The following is a 19,916-nucleotide window of genomic DNA, read 5'->3' as shown; positions in this document are numbered from 1 at the left end:
ACCAGTGTCTGTGGGGACGCTTCCTGGTCTCTTGAGTCTCACCATTGTCTGTGGGGGCGCTTCCTGGTCTCTTGTACCAGGAAAGCCTGTTTCTTGAGTCTCACCAGTGTCTATGGGGGAACTTCCTGGTGCTTGTACCAGGAAAGCCTGTTTCTTGAGTTGGGGTGCTTCCTGGTGTCTTGAGTCTCACCAGTGTCTGTGGGGGCGCTTCCTGGTGTCTTGAGTCTCACCAGTGTCTGTGAGGGCGCTTCCTGGTCTCTTGAGTCTCACCAGTGTCTGTGGGGGTGCTTCCTGGTCTCTTGAGTCTCACCAGTGTCTGTGGGGGCGCTTAGTGGTGTCTTGTACCAGGAAAGCCTGTTTCTTGAGGCTCACCAGTGTCTGTGGGGGCGCTTCCTGGTGTCTTGAGTCTCACCAGTGTCTGTGAGGGCGCTTCCTGGTCTCCTGAGTCTCACCAGTGTCTGTGGGGGTGCTTCCTGGTCTCTTGAGTCTCACCAGTGTCTGTGGGGGCGCTTAGTGGTGTCTTGTACCAGGAAAGCCTGTTTCTTGAGGCTCACCAGTGTCTGTGGGGGTGCTTCCTGGTCTCTTGAGTCTCACCAGTGTCTGTGGGGGCGCTTCCTGGTATCTTGAGTCACACCAGTGTCTGTGGGGGCGCTTCCTTGTCTGTTGAGTCTCACCAGTGTCGGTGAGGGTGCTTTCTGGTCTCTTGAGTCTCACAAGTGTGTGTGGGGGAGCTTCCTGGTCTCTTGAGTCTTACCAGTGTCTGTGGGGGTGCTTCCTGGTCTCTTGTACCAGGGTCTGTGGGGGCGCTTTCTGGTGTCTTGAGTCCCACCAGTGTCTGTGGGGGTGCTTCCTGGTGTCATGAGTCTCACCAGTGTCTGTGGGGGCGCTTCCTGGTGTCTTAAGTCTCACCAGTGTCTGGGGGGGGGGCACTTCCTGGTCTCTTGAGTCTCACCAGTGTCTGTGGGGGCGTTTCCTGGTCTCTTGAGTCTCACCAGTGTTGTGGAGGCGCTTAGTGGTGTCTTGTACCAGGAAAGCCTGTTTCTTGAGTCTCACCAGTGTGGGGGCGCCTCCTGGTGTCTTCCAGGGAGTGGGCACAGTCTTGCTTGTTTCTGGACAGGACTTGCCCAGGGTGGCATCAGGTAATGGGCTGGCACTCACTCCTCCATTAGCCCCTACTCACCTCTCCCTTCAGCTCCACGCAGAGGCCGTCTTTGCTGAGTTTGCAGGTCTGCTCTGGGTTCCAGTAGTTGGGCTTCCTGCAGATGGACACACTGACCTTTGCAGGCAAGGCCTGGTTGTAGGTGTACCTGCAGGAAGAGGAGGGGAAGAAGGCTTAGACTCAATGAGAAGACGCTCAAGGCCTGACACTCACTCTTATGTACAGCAACATTTTGCGATATGTTGTCATTGGGCCACAGGGCCGCTGGCACAGGTCGGGGATACTTTCTTCCATGCATCTGGGCCATGCAATGTTCAATTAAGTGTAAAAAACTCCCACGGAAGCCAATCTTTCTGGGATCAATTCCCCTTGGGTAGCGCCAATATACGCACTCCTTCTCAAGCTGCACGGTGGGGGATGGCGAGGTCATTGCGAGTAGGGGGAGAAGGCAGGTAAGATCCTACCAGCTTCTCTCCCTGCATGCAATGTGTAGTGTAGTTACCCATGAACGCTGTCTCCTGGGTATCCCTGAAGGCAATGTGTAGCATAGGTACCCATGAAGGCGGTCTCCTGGTTCTCCCTGCATGGAAGGTTTAGTGTAGTTACCCATGAACGCTGTCTCCTGGGTCTCCCTGAAGGCAATGTGTAGCGTAGGTACCCATGAAGGCGGTCTCCTGTGTCTCCCTGCATGGAATGTGTACTGTAGGTACCCAGGAACGCTGTCTCCTGGTTCTCCCTGCATGCAATGTGTAGTGTAGGTACCCAGGAACACTGTCTCCTGGTTCTCCCTGCATGCAATGTGTAGCGTAGATACCCATAAACACTGTCTCCTGGGTCACTCTGAAGGCAATGTGTAGCATAGGCCCCCAGGAGCGCTGTCTCCTGCTTCTCCCTGCATGCAATGTGTAGTGTAGGACCATGTACGCTGTCTCCTGATTCTCCCTGAAGGCAATGTGTAGTTTAGTTACCCATGAACGCTGTCTCCTGGTTCTCCGTGCATGCACCATGTTGTTTAGGTACCCATATACCATATCTCCTGTTTCTGCCTGCATTCAATGTGTAGTGTAGGACCATGAATGATGTCCCTTGGTTCTTCCTGCATGCAATGTGTAGTGTAGGTACCCTGGAGCGCTGTCTCCCGGGTCTCCCTGCATACAATGTGTAGCGTAGGCCCCAAGGAACGCTGTCTCCTGGTTCCCTCTGCATGCAATGTGCAGTGTAGGCCCCCAGGAGCACTGTCTCCTGATTCTCCCTGCATGCAATGTGTAGTGTAGGTACCCAGGAGCGCTGTCTCCCGGGTCTCCCTGCATGCAATGTGTAGCATAGGCCCCAAGGAGCGCTGTCTCCTGGTTCTCCCTGCATGCAATGTGTAGTGTTGGCCCCCAGGAGCGCTGTCTCCTGGTTCTCGCTGCATGCAATGTGTAGCGTAGGTACCCAGTAACGCTGTCTCCTGGTTCTTCCTACATGCAATGTGTAGTGAAGGTACCCATGAACGCTGTCTCCTGGTTCTTCCAACATTCAATGTTCAGCATAGGTACCCAGGAATGCTGTCTCTGGTTCTTCTTGCATGTAATGTGTAGCGTAGGTACCCATAAATGCTGTCTCCTAGTTGTCCCTGCATGCAATGTGTAGCGTAGGTAAACATGAACGCTGTCTCCTGGGTCTCCCTGCTTGCAATGTGTAGCATAGGTACCCAGGAACGCTGTCGCCTGGTTCTCCCTGCATGCAATGTGTAGTGTTGGTACCCAGGAACACTGTCTCCTGGTTCGCACTGCATGCAAATTGTAGCGTAGGTACCCATGAATGCTGTTTCCTGGTTCTCCCTGCATGTAATATGTAGTGTAGAATGATGAATGCTGTCTCCTGGTTCACCCTACATGTAATGTGTAGTGTAGTTACCCATGACTGCTGCCGCCTGGTTCTTCCTGCATGGAATGTGTAGCATTAGTACCCATGAACGCTATCTCCTGGTTCTCTCTGCAAGGAATGTGTAGTGTAGGGCCATGAACACTGTCTCCTGGTTTTCCCTGCATGCAATGTGTAGCGTGGGTACCCAGGAACACTGTCTCCTGGTTCTCCCTGCATGGAATGTGTAGTGTAGGACCATGAACGCTGTCTCCTGGTTCTCCCTGCATGCAATGTGTAGCATAGATACCAAGGAACGCTGTCTCCTGGTTCTTCCTACAGGCAATGTGTAGTGTAGGTACTCCCGAAGGCTGTCTCCTGGTTATTCTTGCATGTAACTTGTAACGTAGCTACCCATGAACACTGTCTCCTGGTTCTCCCTGCATGCAATGTGTAGCGAAGGTATTCATGAACGCTGTCTCCTGGTTCTCCTTACACGCAACGTCTAGCGTAGTTACCCATGAACGCTGTCTCCTGGTTCTCCCTGCATACAATGTTTAGTGTAGGATCATGAATGCTGTCTCCTGGTTCTCTGTGCATGCAATGTGTAGCATAGGTAACCATGAACGCTGTCTCCTGGTTCTCCCTGCATGGAATGTGCAGTGTAGGACCATGAACGCTGTTTCCTGGTTCTCCCGGTATGTAATGTGTAGTGTAGATACCCAGGAACGCAGTCGCCTGGTTCTCCCTGCATGCAATGTGTAGTGTTGGTACCCAGGAACCCTGTCTCCTGGTTCTCCCTACATGCAATGTGTAGCGTAAGTAAACATGAACGCTGTCTCCTGGGTCTCCCTGCATTCAATGTGTAGCGTAGGTACCCAGGAACGCTGTCGCCTGGTTCTCCCTGCATGCAATGTGTAGTGTTGGTACCCAGGAACACTGTCTCCTGGTCTCCTGGTTCACACTGCATGCAATGTGTAGCGTAGGTACCCATGAACGCTGTTTCCTGATTCTCCCTGCATGCAATGTGTAGTGTAGTTACCCATGACTGCTGTCGCCTGGTTCTTCCTGCATGGAATGTGTAGCGTTAGTACCCATGAACGCTATCTCCTGGTTATCTCTCCAAGGAATGTGTAGTGTAGGGCCATGAACGCTGTCTCCTTGTTCTCCCGGCATGCAATGTGTAGCATTGGTACCCAGGAACGCTGTCTCCTGGTTCTCCCTGCATGGAATGTGTAGTGTAGGACCATGAACGCTGTCTCCTGGTTCTCCCTGCATGCAAGGTGTTGCATAGGTACCCAAGAACGCTGTCTCCTGGTTCTCCCTGCATGTAATGTGTAGTGTAGAAGGATTAACACTGTCTCCTGGTTCTCCCTGCATGCAATGTGTAACGTAGGTACCCAGTAACTCTGTCTCCTGGTTCTCCCTGCATGTAATGTGTAGTGTAGGACCGTATACCCTGTCTCCTGATTCTCCCTGCGTGCAATGTGTAGCATACGTACCCATGAACGCTGTCTCCTGGATCTCCCAGCATGCAATGTGTAGCAGTGGTACCCATGAACACTGCCTCTTGGTTCTCCCTGCAATTAATGTGTAGCATGGGTACCCAGGAACACTGTCTCCTGGTTCTACCTTCATGGAATGTGTAGTGAAGGTACCCATGAACACTGCCTCTTGGTTCTCCCTGCAATTAATGTGTAGCTTGGGTACCCAGGAGCGCTGTCTCCTGGTTCTCCCTGGATGGAATGTGTAGTGAAGGTACCCATGAAAGCTGTCTTCTTGTTCTCCCTGCATGCAATGTGTAGCGAAGGTACCCATGAACGCTGTCTCCTGGTTCTCCCACCATGCAATGTGTAGCAGTGGGACCCATGAACACTGTCTCTTGGTTCTCTCTGCAATTAATGTGTAGCGTGGGTAACCATGAACATGGTCTTCTGGTTCTCCCTGTATTCAATGTGTAGTGTGGGTACCCAGGAACGCTTTCTCCTGGTTCTCCCTGCATGTAATGTGTAGTGTAGGACCATGAACGCTGTCTCCTAGTTCTCCCTGCATGCAGTGAGTAGCGAAGGTACCCATGAACGCTGTCTCCTGGTTCTTCCAACATGCAATGTTCAGCATAGGTACCCAGGAATGCTGTCTCTGGTTCTTCTTTCACGTAATGTATAGCGTAGGTACCCATAAACGCTGTCTCCTAGTTCTCCCTGCATGCAATGTGTAGCGTAAGTAAACATGAACGCTGTCTCCTGGGTCTCCCTGCATGCAATGTGTAGCGTAGGTACCCAGGAACGCTGTCTCCTGGTTCTCCCTGCATGCAATGTGTAGTGTTGGTACCCAGGAACACTGTCTCCTGGTTCTCCCTGCATGCAATGTGTAGCGTAAGTAAACATGAACGCTGTCTCCTGGGTCTCCCTGCATGCAATGTGTAGCGTAGGTACCCAGGAACGCTGTCGCCTGGTTCTCCCTGCATGCAATGTGTAGTGTTGGTACCCAGGAACACTGTCTCCTGGTTCTCACTGCATGTAATGTGTAGTGTAGAAGGATGAACGCTGTCTCCTGGTTCTTCCTACATGCAATGTGTAGCGTAGGTACCCAGGAACTCTGTCTCCTGGTTCTCCCTGCATGCAATGTGTAGCGTAAGTAAACATGAACGCTGTCTCCTGGGTCTCCCTTCATGCAATGTGTAGCGTAGGTACCCAGGAACGCTGTCGCCTGGTTCTCCCTGCATGCAATGTGTAGTGTTGGTACCCAGGAACACTGTCTCCTGGTTCTCACTGCATGCAATGTGTAGCGTAGGTACCCATGAACGCTGTTTCCTGGTTCTCCCTGCATGCAATGTGTAGTGTAGTTACCCATGACTGCTGTCGCCTGGTTCTTCCTGCATGGAATGTGTAGTGTTAGTACCCATGAACGCTATCTCCTGATTATCTCTCCAAGGAATGTGTAGTGTAGGGCCATGAACGCTGTCTCCTGGTACTCCCGGCATGCAATGTGTAGCATGGGTACCCAGGAACGCTGTCTCCTGGTTCTCCCTGCATGGAATGTGTAGTGTAGGACCATGAACGCTCTCTCCTTGTTCTCCCTGCATGCAAGGTGTTGCATAGGTACCCAAGAACGCTGTCTCCTGGTTCTCCCTGCATGCAATGTGTAACGTAGGTACCCAGTAACTCTGTCTCCTGGTTCTCCCTGCATGTAATGTGTACTGTAGGACCGTATACCCTGTCTCCTGATTCTCCCTGCGTGCAATGTGTAGCAGTGGGACCCATGAACACTGTCTCTTGGTTCTCTCTGCAATTAATGTGTAGCGTGGGTAACCTTGAACATGGTCTTCTGGTTCTCCCTGCATTCAATGTGTAGTGTGGGTACCCAGGAACGCTTTCTCCTGGTTCTCCCTGCATGTAATGTGTAGTGTAGGACCATGAACGCTGTCTCCTAGTTCTCCCTGCATGCAGTGAGTAGCGAAGGTACCCATGAACGCTGTCTCCTGGTTCTTCCAACATGCAATGTTCAGCATAGGTACCCAGGAATGCTGTCTCTGGTTCTTCTTTCACGTAATGTGTAGCGTAGGTACCCATAAACACTGTCTCCTAGTTCTCCCTGCATGCAATGTGTAGCGTAAGTAAACATGAACGCTGTCTCCTGGGTCTCCCTGCATGCAATGTGTAGCGTAGGTACCCAGGAACGCTGTCTCCTGGTTCTCCCTGCATGTAATGTGTAGTGTAGAAGGATGAACGCTGTCTCCTGGTTCTTCCTACATGCAATGTGTAGCGTAGGTACCCAGGAACCCTGTCTCCTGGTTCTCCCTGCATGCAATGTGTAGTGTAGAAGGATGAACACTGTCTCCTGGTTCTCCCTGCATGCAATGTGTAGCATACGTACCCATGAACGCTGTCTCCTGGATCTCCCAGCATGCAATGTGTAGCAGTGGTACCCATGAACACTCCCTCTTGGTTCTCCCTGCAATTAATGTGTAGCATGGGTACCCAGGAACACTGTCTCCTGGTTCTACCGTCATGGAATGTGTAGTGAAGGTACCCGTGAACACTGCCTCTTGGTTCTCCCTGCAATTAATGTGTAGCTTGGGTACCCAGGAGCGCTGTCTCCTGGTTCTCCCTGGATGGAATGTGTAGTGAAGGTACCCATGAAAGCTGTCTTCTTGTTCTCCCTGCATGCAATGTGTGGCGAAGGTACCCATGAACGCTGTCTCCTGGTTCTCCCACCATACAATGTGTAGCAGTGGGACCCATGAACACTGTCTCTTGGTTCTCTCTGCAATTAATGTGTAGCGTGGGTAACCTTGAACATGGTCTTCTGGTTCTCCCTGCATTCAATGTGTAGTGTGGGTACCCAGGAACGCTTTCTCCTGGTTCTCCCTGCATGTAATGTGTAGTGTAGGACCATGAACGCTGTCTCCTAGTTCTCCCTGCATGCAGTGAGTAGCGAAAGTACCCATGAACGCTGTCTCCTGGTTCTTCCAACATGCAATGTTCAGCATAGGTACCCAGGAATGCTGTCTCTGGTTCTTCTTTCACGTGATGTGTAGCGTAGGTACCCATAAACGCTGTCTCCTAGTTCTCCCTGCATGCAATGTGTAGCGTAAGTAAACATGAACGCTGTCTCCTGGGTCTCCCTGCATGCAATGTGTAGCGTAGGTACCCAGGAACGCTGTCTCCTGGTTCTCCCTGCATGTAATGTGTAGTGCAGAAGGATGAACGCTGTCTCCTGGTTCTTCCTACATGCAATGTGTAGCGTAGGTACCCAGGAACCCTGTCTCCTGGTTCTCCCTGCATGCAATGTGTAGCGTAAGTAAACATGAACGCTGTCTCCTGGGTCTCCCTGCATGCAATATGTAGTGTAGGTACCCAGGAACGCTGTCGCCTGGTTCTCCCTGCATGCAATGTGTAGTGTTGGTACCCAGGAACACTGTCTCCTGGGTCTCCCTGCATGCAATGTGTAGCGTAGGTACCCAGGAACGCTGTCTCCTGGTTCTCCCTGCATGTAATGTGTAGTGTAGAAGGATTAACACTGACTCCTGGTTCTCCCTGCATGCAATGTGTAACGTAGGTACCCAGTAACTCTGTCTCCTGGTTCTCCCTGCATGTAATGTGTAGTGTAGGACCGTATACCCTGTCTCCTGATTCTCCCTGCGTGCAATGTGTAGCATACGTACCCATGAACGCTGTCTCCTGGATCTCCCAGCATGCAATGTGTAGCAGTGGTACCCATGAACACTGCCTCTTGGTTCTCCCTGCAATTAATGTGTAGCATGGGTACCCAGGAACACTGTCTCCTGGTTCTACCTTCATGGAATGTGTAGTGAAGGTACCCATGAACACTGCCTCTTGGTTCTCCCTGCAATTAATGTGTAGCTTGGGTACCCAGGAGCGCTGTCTCCTGGTTCTCCCTGGATGGAATGTGTAGTGAAGGTACCCATGAAAGCTGTCTTCTTGTTCTCCCTGCATGCAATGTGTAGCGAAGGTACCCATGAACGCTGTCTCCTGGTTCTCCCACCATGCAATGTGTAGCAGTGGGACCCATGAACACTGTCTCTTGGTTCTCTCTGCAATTAATGTGTAGCGTGGGTAACCATGAACATGGTCTTCTGGTTCTCCCTGTATTCAATGTGTAGTGTGGGTACCCAGGAACGCTTTCTCCTGGTTCTCCCTGCATGTAATGTGTAGTGTAGGACCATGAACGCTGTCTCCTAGTTCTCCCTGCATGCAGTGAGTAGCGAAGGTACCCATGAACGCTGTCTCCTGGTTCTTCCAACATGCAATGTTCAGCATAGGTACCCAGGAATGCTGTCTCTGGTTCTTCTTTCACGTAATGTGTAGCGTAGGTACCCATAAACGCTGTCTCCTAGTTCTCCCTGCATGCAATGTGTAGCGTAAGTAAACATGAACACTGTCTCCTGGGTCTCCCTGAATGCAATGTGTAGCGTAGGTACCCAGGAACGCTGTCTCCTGGTTCTCCCTGCATGCAATGTGTAGTGTTGGTACCCAGGAACACTGTCTCCTGGTTCTCCCTGCATGCAATGTGTAGCGTAAGTAAACATGAACGCTGTCTCCTGGGTCTCCCTGCATGCAATGTGTAGCGTAGGTACCCAGGAACGCTGTCGCCTGGTTCTCCCTGCATGCAATGTGTAGTGTTGGTACCCAGGAACACTGTCTCCTGGTTCTCACTGCATGTAATGTGTAGTGTAGAAGGATGAACGCTGTCTCCTGGTTCTTCCTACATGCAATGTGTAGCGTAGGTACCCAGGAACCCTGTCTCCTGGTTCTCCCTGCATGCAATGTGTAGCGTAAGTAAACATGAACGCTGTCTCCTGGGTCTCCCTGCATGCAATGTGTAGCGTAGGTACCCAGGAACGCTGTCGCCTGGTTCTCCCTGCATGCAATGTGTAGTGTTGGTACCCAGGAACACTGTCTCCTGGTTCTCACTGCATGCAATGTGTAGCGTAGGTACCCATGAACGCTGTTTCCTGGTTCTCCCTGCATGCAATGTGTAGTGTAGTTACCCATGACTGCTGTCGCCTGGTTCTTCCTGCATGGAATGTGTAGTGTTAGTACCCATGAACGCTATCTCCTGATTATCTCTCCAAGGAATGTGTAGTGTAGGGCCATGAACGCTGTCTCCTGGTTCTCCCGGCATGCAATGTGTAGCATGGGTACCCAGGAACGCTGTCTCCTGGTTCTCCCTGCATGGAATGTGTAGTGTAGGACCATGAACGCTCTCTCCTTGTTCTCCCTGCTTGCAAGGTGTTGCATAGGTACCCAAGAACGCTGTCTCCTGGTTCTCCCTGCATGCAATGTGTAACGTAGGTACCCAGTAACTCTGTCTCCTGGTTCTCCCTGCATGTAATGTGTACTGTAGGACCGTATACCCTGTCTCCTGATTCTCCCTGCGTGCAATGTGTAGCAGTGGGACCCATGAACACTGTCTCTTGGTTCTCTCTGCAATTAATGTGTAGCGTGGGTAACCTTGAACATGGTCTTCTGGTTCTCCCTGCATTCAATGTGTAGTGTGGGTACCCAGGAACGCTTTCTCCTGGTTCTCCCTGCATGTAATGTGTAGTGTAGGACCATGAACGCTGTCTCCTAGTTCTCCCTGCATGCAGTGAGTAGCGAAGGTACCCATGAACGCTGTCTCCTGGTTCTTCCAACATGCAATGTTCAGCATAGGTACCCAGGAATGCTGTCTCTGGTTCTTCTTTCACGTAATGTGTAGCGTAGGTACCCATAAACGCTGTCTCCTAGTTCTCCCTGCATGCAATGTGTAGCGTAAGTAAACATGAACGCTGTCTCCTGGGTCTCCCTGCATGCAATGTGTAGCGTAGGTACCCAGGAACGCTGTCTCCTGGTTCTCCCTGCATGTAATGTGTAGTGTAGAAGGATGAACGCTGTCTCCTGGTTCTTCCTACATGCAATGTGTAGCGTAGGTACCCAGGAACCCTGTCTCCTGGTTCTCCCTGCATGCAATGTGTAGTGTAGAAGGATGAACACTGTCTCCTGGTTCTCCCTGCATGCAATGTGTAGCATACGTACCCATGAACGCTGTCTCCTGGATCTCCCAGCATGCAATGTGTAGCAGTGGTACCCATGAACACTCCCTCTTGGTTCTCGCTGCAATTAATGTGTAGCATGGGTACCCAGGAACACTGTCTCCTGGTTCTACCGTCATGGAATGTGTAGTGAAGGTACCCGTGAACACTGCCTCTTGGTTCTCCCTGCAATTAATGTGTAGCTTGGGTACCCAGGAGCGCTGTCTCCTGGTTCTCCCTGGATGGAATGTGTAGTGAAGGTACCCATGAAAGCTGTCTTCTTGTTCTCCCTGCATGCAATGTGTGGCGAAGGTACCCATGAACGCTGTCTCCTGGTTCTCCCACCATACAATGTATAGCAGTGGGACCCATGAACACTGTCTCTTGGTTCTCTCTGCAATTAATGTGTAGCGTGGGTAACCTTGAACATGGTCTTCTGGTTCTCCCTGCATTCAATGTGTAGTGTGGGTACCCAGGAACGCTTTCTCCTGGTTCTCCCTGCATGTAATGTGTAGTGTAGGACCATGAACGCTGTCTCCTAGTTCTCCATGCATGCAGTGAGTAGCGAAAGTACCCATGAACCCTGTCTCCTGGTTCTCCCTGCATGCAATGTGTAGCGTAAGTAAACATGAACGCTGTCTCCTGGGTCTCCCTGCATGCAATGTGTAGTGTAGGTACCCTGGAACGCTGTCGCCTGGTTCTCCCTGCATGCAATGTGTAGTGTTGGTACCCAGGAACACTGTCTCCTGGTTCTCACTGCATGCAATGTGTAGCGTAGGTACCCAGGAACGCTGTTTCCTGGTTCTCCCTGCATGCAATGTGTAGTGTAGTTACCCATGACTGCTGTCACCTGGTTCTTCCTGCATGGAATGTGTAGCGTTAGTACCCATGAACGCTATCTCCTGGTTATCTCTCCAAGGAATGTGTAGTGTAGGGCCATGAACGCTGTCTCCTGGTTCTCCCGGCATGCAATGTGTAGCATGGGTACCCAGGAACGCTGTCTCCTGGTTCTCCCTGCATGGAATGTGTAGTGTAGGACCATGAACGCTCTCTCCTTGTTCTCCCTGCATGCAAGGTGTTGCATAGGTACCCAAGAACGCTGTCTCCTGGTTCTCCCTGCATGTAATGTATAGTGTAGAAGGATGAACACTGTCTCCTCGTTCTCCCTGCATGCAATGTGTAACGTAGGTACCCAGTAACTCTGTCTCCTGGTTCTCCCTGCATGTAATGTGTACTGTAGGACCGTATACCCTGTCTCCTGATTCTCCCTGCGTGCAATGTGTAGTGTACGTACCCATGAACGCTGTCTCCTGGATCTCCCAGCATGCAATGTGTAGCAGTGGTACCCATGAACACTGCCTCTTGGTTCTCCCTGCAATTAATGTGTAGCATGGGTACCCAGTAACACTGTCTCCTGGTTCAACCGTCATGGAATGTGTAGTGAAGGTACCCGTGAACACTGCCTCTTGGTTCTCCCTGCAATTAATGTGTAGCTTGGGTACCCAGGAGCGCTGTCTCCTGGTTCTCCCTGGATGGAATGTGTAGTGAAGGTACCCATGAAAGCTGTCTTCTTGTTCTCCCTGCATGCAATGTGTAGCAAAGGTACCCATGAACGCAGTCTCCTGGTTCTCCCACCATGCAATGTGTAGCAGTGGGACCCATGAACACTGTCTCTTGGTTCTCTCTGCAATTAATGTGCAGCGTGGGTAACCTTGAACATGGTCTCCTGATTCTCCCTGCATGTAATGTGTAGTGTAGAAGGATGAACGCTGTCGCCTGGTTCTCCCTGCATGCAATGTGTAACGTAGGTACCCAGTAACGCTGTCTCCTGGTTCTCCCTACATGTAACGTGTAGTGTCGGACTGTATACCCTGTCTCCTGGTTCTCCCTGCGTGGAATGTGTAGCGTACGTACCCATGAACGCTGTCTCCTGGTTCTCCCAGCATGCAATGTGTAGCAGTAGTACCCATGAACACTGCTTCATGGTTCTCCCTGCAATTAATTTGTAGCAAGGGTACCCAGGAACGCTGTCTCCTGGTTCTCCCTGCATGGAATGTGTAGCGAAGGTACCCATGAACATTGCCTCTTGGTTCTCCCTGCAATTAATGTGTAGCATGGGTACCCATGAAAGCTGTCTTCTTGTTCTCCCTACATGCAATGTGTAGCAGTGGTACCCATGAACACTGTCTCTTTGTTCTCTCTGCAATTAATGTGTAGCGTGGGTAACCTTGAACATGGTCTCCTGGTTCTCCCTGCATTGAACGCTTTCTCCTAGTTCTCCCTGCATGCAGTGAGTAGCGAAGGTACCCATAAACACTGTCTCCTGTTTCTTCCAACATGCAATGTTCAGCATAGGTACCCAGGAATGCTGTCTCTGGTTCTTCTTGCATGTAATGTGTAGCGTGGTTACCCAGGAACGCTGTCTCCTGGGTCTCCCTGCATGCAATGTGTAGCGTAGGTACCCAGGAACGCTGTCTCCTGGTTCTCCCTGCATGTAATGTGTAGTGTAGAAGGATGAACACTGTCTCCTGGTTCTCCCTGCATACAATGTGTAACGTAGGTACCCAGTAACGCTGTCTCCTGGTTCTCCATGCATGTAATGTGTAGTGTTGAACCGTATACCCTGTCTCCTGGTTCTCCCTGCGTGCAATGTGTAGTGTACGTACCCATGAACGCTGTCTCCTGGTTCTCCCAGCATGCAATGTGTAGCAGTGGTACCCATGAACACTGTCTCCTGGTTCTCCCTGCAATTAATGTGTAGCATGGGTACCCAGGAATGCTTTCTTCTGATTCTCCCTGCATGGAATGTGTAGTATAGGACCATGAACACTGTCTCAGAGTTCTCCCTGCATGCAGTGAGTAGCAAAGGTACCCAGTAACGCTCTCTCCTGGTTCTTCCTACATGCAATGTGTAGTGAAGGTACCCATGAACGCTGTCTCCTGGTTCTTCCAACATGCAATGTTCAGCATAGGTACCCAGGAATGCTGTCTCTGGTTCTTCTTGCATGTAATGTGTAGCGTAGGTACCCATAAACGCTGTCTCCTAGTTCTCCCTGCATGCAATGTGTAGCGTAAGTAAACATGAATGCTGTCTCCTGGGTCTCCCTGCATGCAATGTGTAGCGTAGGTACCCAAGAACGCTGTCGCCTGGTTCTCCCTGCATGCAATGTGTAGTGTTGGTACCCAGGAACACTGTCTCCTGGTTCTCACTGCATGCAATGTGTAGCCTAGGTACCCATGAATGCTGTTTCCTGGTTCTCCCTGCATGTAATGTGTAGTGTAGAATGATGAATGCTGTCTCCTGGTTCACCCTACATGTAATGTGTAGTGTAGTTACCCATGACTGCTGTCGCCTGGTTCTTCCTGCATGGAATGTGCAGCATTAGTACCCATGAACGCTATCTCCTGGTTCTCTCTGCAAGGAATGTGTAGTGTAGGGCCATGAACGCTGACTCCTGGTTCTCCCTGCATGCAATGTGTAGCGTGGGTACCCAGGAACACTGTCTCCTGGTTCTCCCTGCATGGAATGTGTAGTGTAGGACCATGAACGCTGTCTCCTGGGTCTCCCTGCATGCAATGTGTAGCGTAGGTACCCAGGAACGCTGTTGCCTGGTTCTCCCTGCATGCAATGTGTAGTGTTGGTACCCAGGAACACTGTCTCCTGGTTCTCACTGCATGCAATGTGTATCGTAGGTACCCATGAACGCTGTTTCCTGGTTCTCCCTGCATGTAATGTAGTATAGAATGATGAATGCTGTCTCCTGGTTCACCCTACATGTAATGTGTAGTGTAGTTACCCATGACTGCTGTCACCTGGTTCTCACTGCATGCAATGTGTATCGTAGGTACCCATGAACGCCGTTTCCTGGTTCTCCCTGCATGTCATGTGTAGTGTAGGAGGATGAACACTGTCTCCTGGTTCTCCCTGCATGCAATGTGTAGCGTGGGTAACCTTGAACATGGTCTCCTGGTTCTCCCTGCAGTCATGTGTAGCGTGGGTACCCAGGAACGCTGTCTCCTGGATCTCCGTGCATGGAATGTGCAGTGAAGGTACCCATGAACACTGCCTCTTGGTTCTCCCTGCAATTAATGTGTAGCATGGGTACCCAGGAACGCTGTCTCCTGGTTCTCCCTGCAATTAATGTGTAGCAAAGGTACCCATGAACGCTGTCTCCTGGTTCTCCCAGCATGCAATGTGCAGCAGTGGGACCCATGAACACTGTTTCTTGGTTCTCCCTGCAATTAATGTGTAGCGTGGGTAACCTTGAACATGGTCTCCTGGTTCTCCCTGCATTCATGTGTAGCGTGGTTACCCGGGAACGCTTTCTCCTGGTTCTCCCTGCATGGAATGTGTAGTGTAGGACCATGAACGCTGTCTCCTAGTTCTCCCTGCATGCAGTGAGTAGCGAAGGTACCCATGACGCTGTCTCCTGGTTCTTCCAGCATGCAATGTTCAGCATAGGTACCCAGGAATGCTGTCTCTGGTTCTTCTAGCATGTAATGTGTAGCGTAGGTACCCAGGAACGCTGTCTCCTGGTTCTCCCTGCATATAATGTGTAGTGTAGAAGGATGAACGCTGTCTCCTGGTTCTTCCTACATGCAATGTGTAGCGTAGGTACCCAGGAACGCTGTCTCCTGGTTCTCCCTGCATGTAATGTGTTGTGTAGATGGATGAACGCTGTCTCCTGGTTCTTCCTACATGCAATGTGTAACGTAGGTACCCAGTAACAATGTCTCTTGGTTCTCCCTGCATGTAACGTGTAGTGTCGGACCGTATACCCTGTCTCCTGGTTCTCCCTGCGTGCAATGTGTAGCGTACGTACCCATGAACGCTGTCTCCTGGATCTCCCAGCATGCAATGTGTAGCAGTGGTACCCATGAACACTGCCTCTTGGTTCTCCCTGCAATTAATGTGTAGCAAGGATACCCAGGAACGCTGTCTCCTGGTTCTCCCTGCATGGAATGTGTAGCGAAGGTACCCATGAACTTTGCCTCTTTGTTCTCCCTGCAATTAATGTGTAGCGTGGGTAACCTTGAACATGGTCTCCTGGTTCTCCCTGCATTCAATGTGTAGCATAGGCACCCAGGAATGCTGTCTCTGGTTCTTCTTGCATGTAATGTGTAGCGTGGTTACCCAGGAACACTGTCTCCTGGGTCTCCCTGCATGCAATGTGTAGCGTGGGTACACAGGAACGCTGTCTCCTGGTTCTTCTTGCATTTAATGTGTAGCGTAGTTACCCAGGAACGCTGTCTCCTGGTTCTTCTTGTATGTAATGTGTAGCGCAGTTACCCATGAACGTTGTCTCTTGGTTCTCACTGCATGGAATGTGTAGTCGAGGACCGTGAACGCTGTCTCCTGGTTCTTCTTGCATGTAATGTGTAGTGTAGGACCGTGCACGATGTCTCTTGGTTCCCCCTGCATGGAATGTGTAGTGTAGGACCATGAACGCTGTCTCTTGGTTCTCCCTGCATGGAATGTGTAGTGTAGGACCATAAACGCTGTCTCCTGGTTCTCCCTGCATGGAATGTGTAGTGTAGGATCATGAACGTTGTCTCCTGGTTCTTCCTGCATGCAGTGTGTAGCGAAGGTACCCATGAACGCTGTCTCCTGGTTCTTCCTACATGCAATGTGTAGCGCAGGTACCCAGGAATGCTGTCTCCTGGTTCTCCCTTCATGACATGTGTAGTGTAGGACCATGAAGGTTGTCTTTGTTGTCTCCTGGTTCCCCCTGCATGCAATGTGTAGTGTAGGACCATAAACACTGTCTTCTGGTTCTCCTTGCATGGAATGTGCAGTGTAGGACCATGAACGTTGTCTCCTGGTTCTCCCTGCATGAAATGTGTAGTGTAGGACCATGAACGTTGTCTCCTGGTTCTCCCTGCATGAAATGTGTAGTGTAGGACCATAAAAGCTGTCTCCTGGTTCTCCCTGCATGCAATGTGTAGCGAAGGTACCCATGAACGCTGTCTCCTGGTTCTCCCTGCATGAAATGTGTAGTGTAGGACCATAAACGCTGTCTCCTGGTTCTCCCTGCATGCAATGTGTAGCGTAGGTACCCGGGAATGCTCTCTCCTGGTTCTTCTTGCATGCAATGTGTAGCGAATTTACCCAGTAATGCTGTCTCCTGGTTCTTCTTGCATGCAATGTGTAGCGAAGGTACCCAGTAATCCTGTCTCCTGGTTCTTCGTGCATGTAATGTGTAGCGTAGGTACCCAGGAACACTGTCTCCTGGTTCTTCTTGCATGCAATGTGTAGTGTAGGTACCCAGGAACGCTGGCTCCTGGTTCTTCTTGCATGTAATGTGTAGTGTAGGTACCCAGGAACGCTGTCTCATGGTTCCCCCTGCATGCAATGTGTAGTGTAGGACCACAAACACTGTCTCCTGGTTCTCCCTGCATGCAATGTGTAGCGAAGGTACCCAGTAACGCTGTCTCCTGGTTCTACTTGCATGCAATGTGTAGCGAAGGTACCCAGTAACGCTGTCTCCTGGTTCTCCCTGCATGTAATGTGTAGTGTAGAAGGATGAACACTGTCTCCTGGTTCTCCCTGCATACAATGTGTAACGTAGGTACCCAGTAACGCTGTCTCCTGGTTCTCCATGCATGTAATGTGTAGTGTTGAACCGTATACCCTGTCTCCTGGTTCTCCCTGCGTGCAATGTGTAGCAGTGGTACCCATGAACACTGTCTCCTGGTTCTCCCTGCAATTAATGTGTAGCATGGGTACCCAGGAATGCTTTCTTCTGATTCTCCCTGCATGGAATGTGTAGTATAGGACCATGAACACTGTCTCAGAGTTCTCCCTGCATGCAGTGAGTAGCAAAGGTACCCAGTAACGCTCTCTCCTGGTTCTTCCTACATGCAATGTGTAGTGAAGGTACCCATGAACGCTGTCTCCTGGTTCTTCCAACATGCAATGTTCAGCATAGGTACCCAGGAATGCTGTCTCTGGTTCTTCTTGCATGTAATGTGTAGCGTAGGTACCCATAAACGCTGTCTCCTAGTTCTCCCTGCATGCAATGTGTAGCGTAAGTAAACATGAATGCTGTCTCCTGGGTCTCCCTGCATGCAATGTGTAGCGTAGGTACCCAAGAACGCTGTCGCCTGGTTCTCCCTGCATGCAATGTGTAGTGTTGGTACCCAGGAACACTGTCTCCTGGTTCTCACTGCATGCAATGTGTAGCCTAGGTACCCATGAATGCTGTTTCCTGGTTCTCCCTGCATGTAATGTGTAGTGTAGAATGATGAATGCTGTCTCCTGGTTCACCCTACATGTAATGTGTAGTGTAGTTACCCATGACTGGTGTCGCCTGGTTCTTCCTGCATGGAATGTGCAGCATTAGTACCCATGAACGCTATCTCCTGGTTCTCTCTGCAAGGAATGTGTAGTGTAGGGCCATGAACGCTGACTCCTGGTTCTCCCTGCATGCAATGTGTAGCGTGGGTACCCAGGAACACTGTCTCCTGGTTCTCCCTGCATGGAATGTGTAGTTTAGGACCATGAACGCTGTCTCCTGGGTCTCCCTGCATGCAATGTGTAGCGTAGGTACCCAGGAACGCTGTTGCCTGGTTCTCCCTGCATGCAATGTGTAGTGTTGGTACCCAGGAACACTGTCTCCTGGTTCTCACTGCATGCAATGTGTATCGTAGGTACCCATGAACGCTGTTTCCTGGTTCTCCCTGCATGTAATGTAGTATAGAATGATGAATGCTGTCTCCTGGTTCACCCTACATGTAATGTGTAGTGTAGTTACCCATGACTGCTGTCACCTGGTTCTCACTGCATGCAATGTGTATCGTAGGTACCCATGAACGCCGTTTCCTGGTTCTCCCTGCATGTCATGTGTAGTGTAGGAGGATGAACACTGTCTCCTGGTTCTCCCTGCATGCAATGTGTAGCGTGGGTAACCTTGAACATGGTCTCCTGGTTCTCCCTGCAGTCATGTGTAGCGTGGGTACCCAGGAACGCTGTCTCCTGGATCTCCGTGCATGGAATGTGCAGTGAAGGTACCCATGAACACTGCCTCTTGGTTCTCCCTGCAATTAATGTGTAGCATGGGTACCCAGGAACGCTGTCTCCTGGTTCTCCCTGCAATTAATGTGTAGCAAAGGTACCCATGAACGCTGTCTCCTGGTTATCCCAGCATGCAATGTGCAGCAGTGGGACCCATGAACACTGTTTCTTGGTTCTCCCTGCAATTAATGTGTAGCGTGGGTAACCTTGAACATGGTCTCCTGGTTCTCCCTGCATTCATGTGTAGCGTGGTTACCCGGGAACGCTTTCTCCTGGTTCTCCCTGCATGGAATGTGTAGTGTAGGACCATGAACGCTGTCTCCTAGTTCTCCCTGCATGCAGTGAGTAGCGAAGGTACCCATGACGCTGTCTCCTGGTTCTTCCAGCATGCAATGTTCAGCATAGGTACCCAGGAATGCTGTCTCTGGTTCTTCTAGCATGTAATGTGTAGCGTAGGTACCCAGGAACGCTGTCTCCTGGTTCTCCCTGCATATAATGTGTAGTGTAGAAGGATGAACGCTGTCTCCTGGTTCTTCCTACATGCAATGTGTAGCGTAGGTACCCAGGAACGCTGTCTCCTGGTTCTCCCTGCATGTAATGTGTTGTGTAGATGGATGAACGCTGTCTCCTGGTTCTTCCTACATGCAATGTGTAACGTAGGTACCCAGTAACAATGTCTCTTGGTTCTCCCTGCATGTAACGTGTAGTGTCGGACCGTATACCCTGTCTCCTGGTTCTCCCTGCGTGCAATGTGTAGCGTACGTACCCATGAACGCTGTCTCCTGGATCTCCCAGCATGCAATGTGTAGCAGTGGTACCCATGAACACTGCCTCTTGGTTCTCCCTGCAATTAATGTGTAGCAAGGATACCCAGGAACGCTGTCTCCTGGTTCTCCCTGCATGGAATGTGTAGCGAAGGTACCCATGAACTTTGCCTCTTTGTTCTCCCTGCAATTAATGTGTAGCGTGGGTAACCTTGAACATGGTCTCCTGGTTCTCCCTGCATTCAATGTGTAGCATAGGCACCCAGGAATGCTGTCTCTGGTTCTTCTTGCATGTAATGTGTAGCGTGGTTACCCAGGAACACTGTCTCCTGGGTCTCCCTGCATGCAATGTGTAGCGTGGGTACACAGGAACGCTGTCTCCTGGTTCTTCTTGCATTTAATGTGTAGCGTAGTTACCCAGGAACGCTGTCTCCTGGTTCTTCTTGTATGTAATGTGTAGCGCAGTTACCCATGAACGTTGTCTCTTGGTTCTCACTGCATGGAATGTGTAGTCGAGGACCGTGAACGCTGTCTCCTGGTTCTTCTTGCATGTAATGTGTAGTGTAGGACCGTGCACGATGTCTCTTGGTTCCCCCT

General features: G+C 50.8%; 1 protein-coding gene across 3 annotated transcripts in view; it reads right to left on the bottom strand.

The window, feature by feature from the left end:
- The window catches only part of LOC138580080 (alpha-2-macroglobulin-like), a 551,370-nt gene that overhangs the window by 354,678 nt on the left and 176,776 nt on the right, over window positions 1–19,916 (bottom strand). For all 3 annotated transcript variants that reach the window (XM_069650342.1, XM_069650343.1, XM_069650344.1), the window contains exon 8: window positions 1,181–1,307. In XM_069650342.1, coding sequence (XP_069506443.1) covers window positions 1,181–1,307 — 127 coding nt within the window. The remainder of the gene's footprint in view (window positions 1–1,180; window positions 1,308–19,916) is intronic.

The sequence above is a fragment of the Ambystoma mexicanum genome, chromosome 3p (genome assembly GCF_040938575.1).
Source record: "Ambystoma mexicanum isolate Mex_15411 chromosome 3p, UKY_AmexF1_1, whole genome shotgun sequence".
NCBI classification, from domain to species: domain Eukaryota; kingdom Metazoa; phylum Chordata; class Amphibia; order Caudata; family Ambystomatidae; genus Ambystoma; species Ambystoma mexicanum.
The sequence above is the reverse complement of the archived record's forward strand: the minus strand, read 5'-3'. Positions and strand labels throughout refer to the sequence as shown.